We start from the raw sequence: 14,093 nt of genomic DNA, 5'->3' as shown, positions 1-14,093 counted from the left end.
CCAAAGAAAACTCAAAGAATACATGTGGATAAGGATGAGAATTAAAGCGAGCAGTGGCAGAAGGATCCAATAAATTGAAATATACCAAGAAGTCAATTCAATGGCAGCCAAACATATAGTGAAATCCATGAAGGGTGGCCGCGGCAAGAACCAGAGCTCATTTCTGGCCAACCTGATAAAAGCCAAGGCAATCATAAAATCTTACAAGCAATATATTGAACAGGAAATGGAAAGGATAGTAGCTATTTGCAAAGAAATTTACGCAGATGCAACAAACCCGGTCCTGATTCTGTATGTAAAGGAAAACCTATATATATAGAAGATATTTTACATATCTGGAGAACGTATTACTGATACATATACAACTTTCGAGTAATGACATTGACAACTTAATAGTGGCAAACCATACTTGTGCGAAGATGGGGATAGACCCCATTTGCACCAGCTGAATAACTCTATAAAAGTAAAAGAATGTTAAAAAGCTCAAACCTAGCTCATCAATAATGACGATTGGCGTCAACTGTGTAGCCAGGGCTCTCTCTCCCTCTCTTGTGCCGCTTGCAGTGGTCGAGATCCGTCGTATAGAACTGAGGAGGCCTCATGTTGTTGAACGATTGCGCTGCAATTCAGAGTTGGCAATACCAATAATATGGAAAAGAATGTTACCCAACGATATCCAAATATTCATCATGTATTCTACTGCTGGCACACTCATTGAGAGCTTTTGCATTGAGTTCCCTACCAAACCTCCATAGGTAATTCAGGCCAACAAGAAGTTCGGTGATGATTGCTTCAGTCTTTTCTTGATTTGCAAAGAAAAGGGTTTGTACAAGAAGCATATTAGTCCTGGAAACAAAATTCTGTTGTTCAAAACTACGTTCAGATTGCCATCTAACCATGTTGTGAGCCAGTGGAGCAAGCCATTCTAGTATCCCAGTTATTGCCTCACTCCACTCTCCTGCAAGACCTGTGTCATAAGCAGATGAAGACAAGCTCTTGGCATATGGCTTTAGGGATGCCCTAAGGCTAGCTCGAACTTTGGCGGGCAGCATATTGTAGAGATCATCTCTAGCATCCAGGCCAATCAAATGAGGAGATGCAGCAAGCTTCTCAATTACAATAATGACATTTGCATAGTGCAGTGCCAAAGCAGCAGCACCTAGAGTCTCGGGTGGGGCATCCAATAATCGGCGCTTGGCACCGAGCAACTGTTTGCAAGGAATGGTTTTGTTGCAAGGATCAACAATCTTTCCAGCATCTTTGGTTCCATTGAGAAGCTCTGTATGAATCCCATTTGAACTGATGTGGCAATTCGCTACTGGAGAACTAGTGCCAGATATCATGCATCCTTTAAAAGGTCCAACTTGAGTTAGTCTGTTTGGTTTCTGATGAGATTTCTTCCCATTAAATATGGAAGAGTAGCCACCGACAAGCCAATTCTTCTGATTGGTTTTGTTGTGTACTCCAGAAATTGGACCTGATCTCATCGTTGAACTTGTGAGAGGACCTGAATAAGAGTTGAAGTTTCTGTTGGTTCCAGAAACAGGACCTGAAATAGGACCTGATTTTGTAATAGAGCTACCAAGAGGACCTGAATAGAAATTATTGGCTTTAGCAGTTTTTGAAATTGGCCCTGATTTAGTTGTAAACCTCTTCAGGGGACCCGAAGCAAATTTAGTAAGACCGTTGTGCTCTGAAGGATGAACCATGGATTGCATTAATGAAGAAACTGATTGACTACGTGCAATATAGTCAGAATTCATATCTCGTGAATCATTCATTTCACCATTATCTTCACTCTGCTCAATTCCAAATACATGTTTGATCCTACTGAATATTGTGGCTAGGGATCTAGCTAGCAGAAGAATTGAGTAATCATAGGTCCTTTTCCAAAGTGACATCTCTCGCAAATTTTTCACCTCCTGCTGTTTCCATGCAACCTTCTTTTGAAACTCGACTAGATTGATTACATCCGATTCCTCATTAACCTTCATTCTCCTCAACGTTTGCTCAAGATCTGCAAGCATCTCCATCTCTTGATACAAATTTGCATTGACAGAAATAAATGTCTCCATCTTCTTCACCTTATTTTCCATCTTCTTCCATGAGTATATCCAACCATAGGGATCGGCTCCAATTTGAATTAAATCATCAAAAATATGCTCGAAGTTTTTTAAACTAGGATCACTGCATTTCTTTCCCAGTCTGGCAACAGATTTAGCCACATGAGCTAAACTCTCGGTCATCTCTGCATATATCAAACGAACTATATGCTCGTCGTTATCTGACACAAGCTTCTTTATGCCCAATGAACTGTTTATCTCTTCTCTCAGCCTCCTGACTTGCTTATCGCTCAAGGACTGCCATAGGTGAACCAACTTGGACATCAAGGTAGCAATTTCAAATGCCAATACTCCAATTACGACCTTCTGCGTGCTAGACTCACGCTTCCTTGGAGGCTTCCACAGACTGCGAAACCAAGATTCTGAAACCATTTCTTCCCAACTCGAAGATTAAGATATTTAAGATACTCACAACCACATCCCTAATTCTGTACCAAAAAGGAAAATCATAAACTTTAATTAACTTAATATAAGTTCATAATAGGAAAATTTCTGTAACAAGACGAGAGAAACATCCATCAACTTAAGGAAGCTAAGAACTTCCATCCATCACCAATTCATAAGATATAAGGCACATAAATATGTGCAAAAGCCTGTTAGACCAAGATACTAAAACTACAAACAATTACAATTATGTTCAAAGTTACAAGCAAGCACAAAATTGCAAGATCGACAAATCAAATGACAAATCAAATTAACCTTCCATGTCCTGAAAAGGTTCGTTCCACTAACACACCGATCAAATCAAAATTCTCTTAGCTTTCCTCCCCCTTTTAGCTTCACTCAAGAAAAGGGAAAGCAAGAAAAGAAAAAAGAAGCAGCCGAAATATGCCAATTTCGATTGGATCTTTACCAGATTTCCTAAGCCACCAAACCGGAATCGAATCCCAACATAAAAAAAACGAGGGATTCACAAGCTCCTACGCTAAAAAAAACAGGATCCAAACACCCAAATTTCACCACCTTCACTCAGTATCCTATCAGCAACACGACAAATATTCCCAAATCCTCCAACCTTCAATCTTCTGAACAACGATTTGCCAGCTTAGAACTTGAAACGCTACTGAGCTCCCGAATAGCAGATTCAGAAACTTGAGAAATTAATGATTACTATCCTTAAATAGAAGATTTGTTCAACAAGAAAAAGAAGAAAAAAACAAAGGACTAACCGGTCACATGCAGACGGAAAAGCCCAACCAGAAGTCTTCCATCGGTGACGAAGAAGAACAGTTTAGAGAGAGAGAGAGAGAGAGAGAGAGAGAGAGGGAAGAAGCGACGAAGCTGCTGCAGTAAGGACTTGGACTGGACCACATGGAAGAAGGAGAAATATAAAAAATAATGAGCGAAAACGAGTGGAATTAAAGTGTCGCTGTATATTTATTTTTTTACAACTTTTTTATTTTCACACCCTCATTTTCTGCCGCTTTTACTTCTCGTCGCGGAAATTAATTGAAAATTAATGATAATGAAATCAAATCGTAATGCTATCCTAGTTAGTAAACTGTTTGGAATCGAAATTGAAATTGGACGTATAATATACCTATTTATCATCTTTAGCTAGTTAATTTTTTAAAATTATAATGATAATAAATTTTAATTTAATTTATTACTATATTATTAATAGTAAATATTTTTTGTTATAATAATTTATTTAATATTAATACCTAACGGATAATTAAAATAAAACTACATCAAATAAAATATTTTTTATTGTAAGAACCAAATTTTAATATAATATATTATTAAATTTTATTATCCTAATATTTAAAAGTAATAATATCTATTTAAAATTTATTGATATTAATTAATATTAATTTATCATATTATATAATAAAATCACATCAACTAATAAAAAATAAAGAATAAATTATAAAAGTATAAAAAATTTAATTAAAAATTATATGGATATAATTCATAGATAAGAGAGAAATGGTAAAAGTGATACATTAATTATAATATATATTTGGGGTCCAGAAATGGGATTGAGGGGTTGTAGAAGTGTGAGGATCACACTACAAAGTAGGTCCCACCATTTCATTACATTCCTACACGTTTGTAAACACCATCAGAATCAAAGTTTTCATTATGATTACGATTGCGGGTAAATAAATGGGACCTTATTTTCACTAATTTTCAATTTTTACCCCAAACTTTTATAAATATTGCAATTTTTACTCTCCACTCGAGTTAAAAAAATACTTAGTTCCCGACTGATGAAGATTTACCACCGATAACTCATTCTTCTATTATATTTATCTGTTTTAATTGTCAAATATTTTAGAGTAGCCAAATAAATTTGTATGTCTCTTACATGGTTAATATAACCATAAAATGTATATTGATGTAAAACTCAATGAGAAGAGGCGTTGGGTAACTCTCATAATTGATCTAAAAGAGACATCAATCTCTACCTTCGTAAACTTCGTCCATCTGAAGATGTCTATATCGCCACAAAAGTCGTTGAATTAATGCTTGTTCATGAAACATGTATATATACATTACACGATAACTCTATAACAATTGTTGAATATAACAATTATCCTTCTCAATTCTATAGCAAAGTCATTATCGAAATGAGTCCGTCACTTCAGATTATTAATGAGTCATTTCATTACAAAGGGATAGATAGAGTTCACATTTTAGCACTAAATAATGTATATATGACGGTCGTTGTAGTGTGAACGTCTTGCATTTTGGTCAAGGATGGTGGATATCAGTAAAGTATCGCTCAATAAAGATAGTCGTAGATTGGTAAAATCTGCGTGACTTTAAATTATTAATATGCTACGGAAAACTGCAACAACTAACATAGCAACATTTGATCATAAAAAGGTTCTATAGTCTTTTTTTTTTCCTTTTTTAATTTGCAAGTCCCTCTAGCTTCACTTAACATTCAATGAGATTGTTTTTTTTTTTAATACAACATGTTGGGGAGGGGATTCAAACTTACAACCACTTGGTTGGAGGTATATGCCAATTACTGCTGAGCTATGCTCGCTTTGACAATCAGATTGTTGTTTTACTCCAGATTAATTCTGTATGTTGATTTTTATTGAAATCAATAAGTGCTTATTGATTAACAATGTCAAGTTTAAAATTTAAAATTAAGAGCATTTTTTGTGAATTAAAAATAAATTTATTTTACTCGTTAGATATTGTTTAATTAGTATTTCCATCGAATATTTTTATTGATGTTATTTTTAAAATACATTTTTCTTAAAAATTTGAAACATCGGTATTTGTACTCGTACCAACATTTTAATTTAAAATTTTAAAAATAAATTTCTTTAATTGGTTAAATATTGTTTAATTAGTATTTCCATCGAATATTTTTATCGATGTTATTTTTAAAATACATTTTTCTTAAAAAATTGAACATCGGTATTTCTACTCATACCAACATTTTAATTAAAATCCTTGATTTGTCACGAACTCTAAAACATGTTTGAAGTCTCGACTAAAATTTAAAATATGAGTTATTTAAAAAAGAAAAAAAAGGAGTTAAAAATACGAAGCCCACTTTTTAAAACCCTTCAAAATAATTTTAGTTAAAATTAAAAAAATGTCTTTGGGAGTTAGATTAAAAGACTCATACAATTGCTATTTTATCAACATAATCATTAATAAAATAAAACCATTAACAAAATCGTTATCCTAAATTACTTGAATTTAATCAATTAAATTCTCAATAGGTAATATAAATTCTCAATATCAATCAATTATTTTAATTTGTAACTTTTAGAAAATAATTATTTAAGTTTATAAATCACAGCATATATATATTTAGTCACTAAACTTTTTTAAAATTTTCATTTTGCAACTTAATATATGTTCACCTTAACGGTAACTTTATACCACATGCCAACAATAACATATTAATATACATATGTGAAGTAATGGTTGGATTTTGGCAAAATATTAGAATTGAAGTTGTCCCACGTTGGAATAATACAAGGGATGGTCTCCATGTGTTCGAAGTTGTCCCACATCCGAAGAGGAGGTGTGTTTCAACTACAATATAAACTGAGCTCATGACTTTAGTTTTAGTCATCCCAATTAAAATATTTAAGCTAGTTAACTGAGCGATATCTTTTTGTGGATTGGTGGTTTTTTCTCTGGTTTTGAGTTTTTCCAGGTTAATTCTTGTATTTCTTTATTTTATTATTTTCTTTAAATTTCTCAATTATTTTTTGCTTGAGTTCGACATCAACAAAATGGATGAATTAATATTTTTACAGTACAACGAAAAGATGGACAAAATATATATGTAAAAAACAATGTACTAGTATTAATATAGACATAATATTAATAATAGGATTTTCAAATTGATTTTAAAATGGCTAAAATGTGTATTTCTTAATATTAATAATGATATCGACATTTTATCGAAATTGAAACCTCGACATTTCTATCGATATTAATATTTAAGGCTTTGTGTTGAAATCATGGTATTAACATTTCCATCGACATTTCCATGTATCTATAGATCTGACATCGATATGAACGGTAAATCGACGTTTCTATAATATTTAAAAAGAATCGCAAAATATAAAAAAATATCAACAAAATGTCACTAATATAGATACAATATTAATATTAATTATTTTAACTTATTTATAAATGATGAAATACTTATTGTTATTTAAATACTTTTTTACGAATTTTTTACTTTTATAATTTTTGTATCTATCGATAATGATATTTTATCAGTATTTTCATTGACATCTAGACTTTAATTGAAATAGCAAAGAACGTATTTTCCACTATTAAAATAAAAGTTGTGATTTTTTCAAATAGAAAAAGAGAGAGAAAAAAAAAGGAATTTTGAATGAATGTGACATTTGAAACGTGTAAATGAGTCAAGTGATAATTTCGTAGAGATATTCAACACGTAAAAGCCACAAGGCTAAATATTTGACCTTTTTTTCTTTTTTCTTTTTTTTTTTCTTTTTGAGTTCAAATATTTGACTCTTTTTTTTTTTAGTACAAATATTTGACTCTTTTAAGTTTAATGGAATACTTGTTACACACGTTTCCTATCCACATAAGCTTTCCTCGTTAAATATAAATATAGGTTAAATATACATTTTAATTATGACTCGGAAAAGTAATTTTAAATATGGTAAAAAATAGGTTAAATATACATTTTAGTTGGGAGTATTATTTTTCAACTTGGTTTCTATTAATTGAAAGTTCCAAGTTAATCTCTCATGCTTAACATTTTTCAATTATACTAATTTTATTGGTGAATGTTAAATTTTTTTAATGACAAATTTACTTTATGAGTTGCAATTAATTTGTAGAGAAAATCAAGTCTTTTAAAAGAAATAAAGTTTTTATTTTTTGGTAAATTTTATGAAAATTGAATGAGATATTAGATACTTTTATTTATTGAGTCACTTGGGACTCATTTATTAACGCTCTCGTTTTTTTTTTCCTTATTTTCTAATTTTAGAAGCATAAGCGTCTGATAATTGTTCATGTTATTAAAATTATGTATAAACTTTGAAAACAACAAAATCAATTTTCTTATTTATTGTTTATGATTTCCATTTTTTCACCCGCATAAAGGTGTTATTTTATCATTTTTTTACTTATATAATGCACAATTAAAAAAAAAAATATTGAATATAACATAACAAAATTGAATATTCAATTCAAAATCTCATTTTCCACATAAAAATTTTATTTTTTTAATTTAAAATTTTGAGAGAACGAAGAACAAAAAGTAGTTAAAAATTTTATTTTTTGTTAAAAAAAGGCAACAATATTTGAAGAACATTCTTATGGGATTTAACTTTGAGTGGCATGATGAGCAATGAAGAAGTTGGTCCTTTAATATTGGCTGGCATTCATTACCCACTATGTATCCTTCATTTCTATTGACCTTTTTCTTTTTTCTTGCAATTAATGATATCTTTTTCTTTGGAAGCAAAATAAAAAAATAAAAAACTTTTGAATTTCTCTCAACATAATTAGAATGACTTTAGCCATGGTGTGGTGGTGACCCATTTCCCCCACTAATTTTGGTGTGTGATTGCCAAACAATGAATTAATGTTTTTCTTTAATTTAATTTAATTTCATGGAATAACGTAGGCCCTTAGTTAGTCAAATCAAACTTTGGCAAACTTTCCAATCCAAAAAGAAAAAGAAAACGGTTAATTCTGATTCGCACTAGATATACAATATAATAATATATTTTTTTAGTACAATAAATATTAAGTATGGAGGTCGAAACCTCACCTCTCAAGAGAAGAAGTATAGATCTGCTATAATATATTAACAATAACAAGAAAGATTTTAAGACATATTCTTTAAAATATTTGTAAATATTGTCAATTGTGTTTTTCTAAAAGCAATTGTAAATACATATTTAAGAAAGAAAATACAAATTTCATAAATTTTAGAAAATGGTAAAAAATCGAATAATTTAAATAATATTAATTCCTATGTTTCAATCTATTTTACATGATAATTTTTTTTATTAATGATCGATCAATAAATTGAATAGTCCAACACGAGCTTTAACTCTCGATAATTAACACTTTTTCCTAACCAAAAAGTTATGATTCTATATTATTGAATAGTACTATAAAATCAATATATTGAATAACTAGAATCTTAGATCTATATATTGATTAACTACGAATCTTAAATTACCATATTTACAAGTATTATGTAAATTACAAAATTATGTCACGATCGCAACTACCACCAAATGGAAATATAATATTACATTAAAATAAGCAACCTTATCCATTTATAAATTAATGATTAAGTAACATGGATAGAGAATGATAATTATTAATTTAAAATTCATAAAAAAAAATGGGTCATTTTAAAATTCAATAGATCAAAATACATCAATCTTAAAGGTTAGAGACTAGGTCGATATGTTGAAGCAGGTATTACATTTTCATTGAAATTTCTATATGTTTATGAACTATGAATTCGACATCGACAAAAAGTTTGTGTTTAATTATTCTTTGAACTCTTAGATTTCTGTATCTAATAGGTATTTGAACTTAGAAAAATATCTAATCACTATAAGAATTATAAGCTTTACCGACGTATTTTTTTTCCCAACGCCAAAAATAGTTGTCGGGAAAAGACCTCTTTCCCGACAAAATGTAAATTGATATATTATAAGATCTACTAGTTACGTTTTAAGTTAAAAGACCTACTAGATACAACGTTAAAAAATTCTTAGTCAAATTCTGTAATTTAACTTTTATATTTTCGATTTCGATCATTTTAGTACCTAAACTTTTAATCACTTTTCATTTTAGATTTTAGATTTTTTTTCGTCAACTTCTGTTAAACTCCATTTGATTTTTGCCAAAGAACAACTAATTTCTAGATTAGGTAGGACTCGTGATATACCACACCATTATTATTTATATGTTATATTAAGAGTTACCACTTTTCACCATGGAAACTAAATATAAAATTTAATTAGAACGATGAATATTGTCAACTCGATTTTAAAAAAAAAAGACTAAGAAGAAAGAGGAGGTGGCAATGGTGCAAGATAGAGACCAAGAGAGAAGACTGAAATGATATAGCTCGATTAATTAAACACATGTAAACAAACTACAATTTCATAATACATAAAAAATATGTTAACCTTACGACATAGAAAAAATAGGAGAGAACCATGCAAAACTATTTAAAATTTAAAACGGATCTATTTTAACTTTTCAATCAATATTTTTAAATTGTTGTTTGTCACAGCTCAACTGATAAAATCTAATTAACTAATCTAAAATACGAATCATAGGTTAAAATTTTATATCCAAACTTTATGTATATATTGTCTATTAGTAACGGTTCAATTGATGAAGTTGAGATGGCTTAAAACACTATTTCACGATCACTCTTTGTATTTTTGTAAAAAAATTATCGATTCAAATCTCCTAATTACTTACCATCTCCTTTATATCTATAAGTTTTTTTTTCCTAACAAATATGTGAAAAATAATATAATTTTAACTAAAGATTGTGAAGCATTGCAACTATTAATGACAAAAGTAAAGAAAAAAACAAAGTTCAATAGAATTTTTTTTCCATTTGTATAAAGTTTTGTAATTGCAATATTAATTAATTGTATAAGTATATGATTGATATACCAACACAACATTTGCCCCAAATTGGCACTATCTCATTTATATAGCAAACCATGCAAGTCAATCATCATCTTAAATTCCAAACGCACAAAAACGATATATATATATATATATATATCCCATTAATTGATTATTCAACACCCACCAAATTATATATATTATTTCGTTTTGGCCATTGAAAGATATTGACAATGAATGATAACACCAACAAATTAAATGGTGCATTTAAGCCACTCTTCTACCCAATTTTATTAGGTAAAAAAATCCTAAAATTTATGCATTAGAGTCAAGGTTTGGTCAAATATCACAAGCTCGAATAAATTATGTTCACGTTTGCGATAATACAGTATGTATCGTAAGTTTGTCTCGAACAATTAGGAGCACTGACAACCATTTTTTATCACTTTTTTTAAGTTTTTTATTTCCATTTCACAAAATCGCAAAGACTTCTCTTATTCATTTGTCTTATTATTATTATTATTATTATTATTATTTTAATTTAATATATTTTTTGCATTTAAAAACATAAGGAAAAAAAATATAAACAAAAAGATAATTATTTTTTTTAAAGATCAACTTTCTACCATATGTAATTTGGATTGTGAAAAAATTACCAAGTTTTATTTGTTGCAAGGAGAAAAACATAATTTTTTTGTTAACAAAAAGCTAGTGGGTTGTTAAATTATTATTTTAAATTTGGAAGATATGAATTTTGTGGTAGAATTTTATTGGTGTGGGATGAATTTTCACGTACCAAAGAGGCATTCAAATATAGAGACTTAAAATAATCCTGCGTTGTCCAAAAATTCCCACACTGGTAAAAAAAACATGCGCACATACACATCATTTCCTGAGCTTTTCTATTTTATCCCCCATATCTTTTTTCTTTATAACAGGGAGTCCGAGTTTTGCTCTCCTATACCTAGGGGCACCCACGCCTAAACCTTGGAAGGTGAGAACTTGATTTCTAAACCAGTATAACCAAAAGATCCCAAACCCTTGCCAACCGAGTTACCCCAAGTTACTCATATACTATGACTATATGACTGAGAAGGTAAAGAAATATAAACGACATTTCAAATCTTAAATTGATAAAAGAAAGGAGTAGAGTAAGAGTCGTCATACTTGAGGTTAAATGCACACAGCTGAATCTGCCTGCCTCAACCGATAAAGTTAGCTCTTGAAACAAAAATTCATAATGATTACTAATTTCAACTTAAATCTCTGCACTGACATAAGTAGAATTAATAGGGTTCAATATCTCAGTAGTTACCATATCGATGAAAAGGTAGCATAATCTTTGTGTATGAACGACAGCATATAAATGAGATGGTATGAAACTTCTTCAGAAATCATCCAAGTGAGGAAGATAATAACAGAGATAGTGCAACCAACTCAACCGAAAATGCTTATTGAATAACAAATGAAGCCTTTACTTGGTCATGCACTTAAATGGGCATGAATGCACATGTCAAAGGAACTTACAATTAACATCTCTCTTTCAGTGTCTATAATTAATTTCTGCAGATATTAAAGAGATTATCACGTAGAAGTATAAGAACGCAACAATGCTAATCGATCCCCAATAACAAAAGCCTTTTCTACCATCAACCTGCACATTATGCACAATTAAACCAGTCAGTAGCGTGAAGAAAACCAACCAAAAGGACACAGAATATGACCTTGATACTTCAGTGATTACAGCATCTACGTGGTTTGTAGTGCTGAAGTGGAACACTGGAAATGAAGAGTAGAATTCATAGTAGATAAATTAAAACTTAAAAAGGATATAGTTGAGCTAGTATTCGTATCTTGTTCAAGAAAGAGATAGCTGGTAAATGTAATATTAAAAAAAAAATGCTGCTTATCTCAAAATGGGACATGGAATATTCTTAACCAAGTTAATTAAACAGAATGTTTTTTCTTGCCTAGAGTATGGAAGAGAAGAGTGAAGACTTGGGAGGAAGAGTAAAAATTAAAGAATATGAGATACTAATATCTTCTTATAAAAAATGGGGGAATCATAAGGATTATCAGAACCAAGATATGCATTCTTGAATAGCTTAGCTTGTTCATATATATCTTATAGTCAATAAATCTTTAAGAAAATTTCACCATGCTAATAACCAGTACAGTACTACAAATATGACTCTAATACTTATAACTGGACCTGACTAGTTGAAACTTTAAGTGCAAACATAAATAAAGCCCAGCAACTGCCTCTTAATCTTTGATGGAAAAATACCGCAGCTTCTATCAAGAACAGCTTACAGATTCCAATAATAATGTTCTGTATATTACAATGATGAACTAAGGGGCAGTTTTTGGGGGTGGAATTTGTGTCGTCAACCTATAGGGTTTGTTATTTTTCTAATTTCTTCCTTAGCAGAATGCGAGAGATTACCTTTTGATTTACCAGAAGCAGAAGAAGAATTAGTGGCGGGTTATCAAACCGAGTATTCGGGTATCAAATTTGGTTTATTTTATGTTGCTTCCTATCTAGATCTATTAATTCCTTCATTATTTGTAACAGTTCTTTACTTGGGTGGTTGGGATATCTCTATTCCATACATATTCGGTTATCAACCACTTGACAAGAGTTTGGGGTCTCTTGGTCATACTGGCTTACATGGCTTACAGGTCTGAAGTTTGAACTTTCTTGTGAGTTTAATACCAAAAATCCTTAATATCTCCCGGATCCGAGCCTTAGGGGTGGATGCGGGTACCTTGGGTATAGGGGGGCAAAGCTCTGATTTCGAGTTATATAAAAATAACGATGGACCAATATCTATCAAAATCAATTTCACTGGCGATGAAGTAAAATCATTTGCAGGGCATGTACATGAAGGACAAGAAGAATTCATGGCAAACGAACATATAACTCAAGTCAAACCGCATCCAATCCAAGATAATGATTTAATTATTCAACATCCAAGAAATCAATTTATCATATACAAGGATTCAAAAAATGGAACTTAATACATGAATATCCTATCCCAGCCTTCACTATCAAAAACTCGGTACAAGTTGAGAAAAAATGACGTACCAAAATCTACCAGGAGGATTTCTTGACACCCATTATAAGACCTTTGGACGCCAGATCACGGAAAACGATACGAGAAACACGGAAAAGCTGGTAGACAGCCCTAGGCCGGCCGGTGAAAATGCAGCGATTCCTCAGTCGAGTAAATGAACTGTTTCTGGGCAACTTCGACAGCTTATAACGCTGCTCTTCTCGCACATCATTGGGAAGACTCGGATCATTGCAAACGGCTTTGTAAAGCTTCCGCTTCAACTCAAACTTCGCAGCGAGCTGTCGGCGGTAGTGATCAAGAATGTTCCGCTTGTCCCCCGACATCCGGTTTGATCTAATTTCGTCAATTCCATCAATTTCATCGTTTCAATACCAATCCAAAAGCCTAGAAATATACTTGTTCCAACTGTTTCAAAACGGGCTGAGACTAAAAACTTGTAACGGAGAATATAAAGAGAAAATAGGAACTACGCTACCTTCGACCTTATAAATCCTCTGCAATGGCGACCTCTGAGCAAACCACGGAAGCGAGAGAGATGGAAGAGAGCAAACTCGACTGAAGAAGAGGCGAGGCGTGCGACGAGGGAAAGGAAAATAAGGGCGGCGGGCCTGGCAATTAATAATGGGCCGGCCCAGTTATACTATCCTTGGGCCCTATATTATTGGGTTTATGTTTAGGGTTTAGCTCTCTGGGCCAGAAAGCTTGTTCGGGCCCATCAAAACAAAACCTTGTTTTGAAGATTTGCTTTTTGTTTTTCAGTACTTTTAAGATAGCAACTTAATAAATAGTTTGGAAAAAATAAAGTAGG

The 14,093-nt window shown here is 31.3% G+C and overlaps 2 protein-coding genes across 7 annotated transcripts; both read right to left on the bottom strand.

Moving 5' to 3' along the window:
- Positions 1-287: 287 nt before the first annotated feature.
- LOC111006336 (type-1 restriction enzyme mjaxp r protein (DUF668)) lies at positions 288-3,457 on the bottom strand. 4 transcript variants are annotated; one of them, XM_022278212.2, is made up of 2 exons: positions 3,293-3,457; positions 288-2,551 (listed from the first exon to the last, which is right to left on the bottom strand). In XM_022278212.2, the coding sequence occupies exon 2, from the start codon at positions 2,493-2,495 to the stop codon at positions 663-665; it is 1,833 nt and encodes a 610-aa protein (XP_022133904.1). In that variant the 5' UTR covers positions 2,496-2,551; positions 3,293-3,457; the 3' UTR covers positions 288-662. The 4 variants fall into 4 exon arrangements, with proteins under 4 accessions (XP_022133904.1, XP_022133905.1, XP_087978730.1 ...); XM_022278213.2 differs by lacking the exon at positions 3,293-3,457 and adding an exon at positions 2,977-3,258; XM_088122604.1 differs by lacking the exon at positions 3,293-3,457 and adding an exon at positions 3,087-3,258.
- An 8,188-nt stretch (positions 3,458-11,645) lies between these two features.
- Positions 11,646-13,884, bottom strand: RPS14 (mitochondrial ribosomal protein S14). Of its 3 annotated transcripts, XR_015790135.1 has the most exons (4): positions 13,761-13,884; positions 13,297-13,618; positions 11,933-11,987; positions 11,646-11,862 (listed from the first exon to the last, which is right to left on the bottom strand). XR_015790135.1 is itself a non-coding variant. In XM_022278815.2 (3 exons), exon 2 carries the CDS (start codon positions 13,606-13,608, stop codon positions 13,303-13,305), a length of 306 nt encoding a protein of 101 aa, XP_022134507.1. In that variant the 5' UTR covers positions 13,609-13,618; positions 13,761-13,884; the 3' UTR covers positions 11,646-11,862; positions 13,297-13,302. The 3 variants fall into 3 exon arrangements, 2 of the variants coding, with proteins under 2 accessions (XP_022134507.1, XP_022134508.1); XM_022278815.2 differs by lacking the exon at positions 11,933-11,987; XM_022278816.2 differs by lacking the exon at positions 11,933-11,987 and having other exon boundaries at positions 13,768-13,853.
- Between the last annotated feature and the right edge of the window lie 209 nt (positions 13,885-14,093).

Source organism: Momordica charantia (genome assembly GCF_013281855.1).
Source record: "Momordica charantia cultivar OHB3-1 chromosome 4 unlocalized genomic scaffold, Mcharantia_2.0 BLBB01000004.1, whole genome shotgun sequence".
Lineage (NCBI taxonomy): Eukaryota > Viridiplantae > Streptophyta > Magnoliopsida > Cucurbitales > Cucurbitaceae > Momordica > Momordica charantia.
The sequence above is the reverse complement of the archived record's forward strand: the minus strand, read 5'-3'. Positions and strand labels throughout refer to the sequence as shown.

Coding starts and splice junctions, on each gene's coding strand:
- RPS14 (XM_022278815.2), bottom strand. CDS start 13,608: ATGTCGGGGGACAAGCGGAACATTCTTGATCACTACCGCCGACAGCTC.
- LOC111006336 (XM_022278212.2), bottom strand. CDS start 2,495: ATGGTTTCAGAATCTTGGTTTCGCAGTCTGTGGAAGCCTCCAAGGAAG.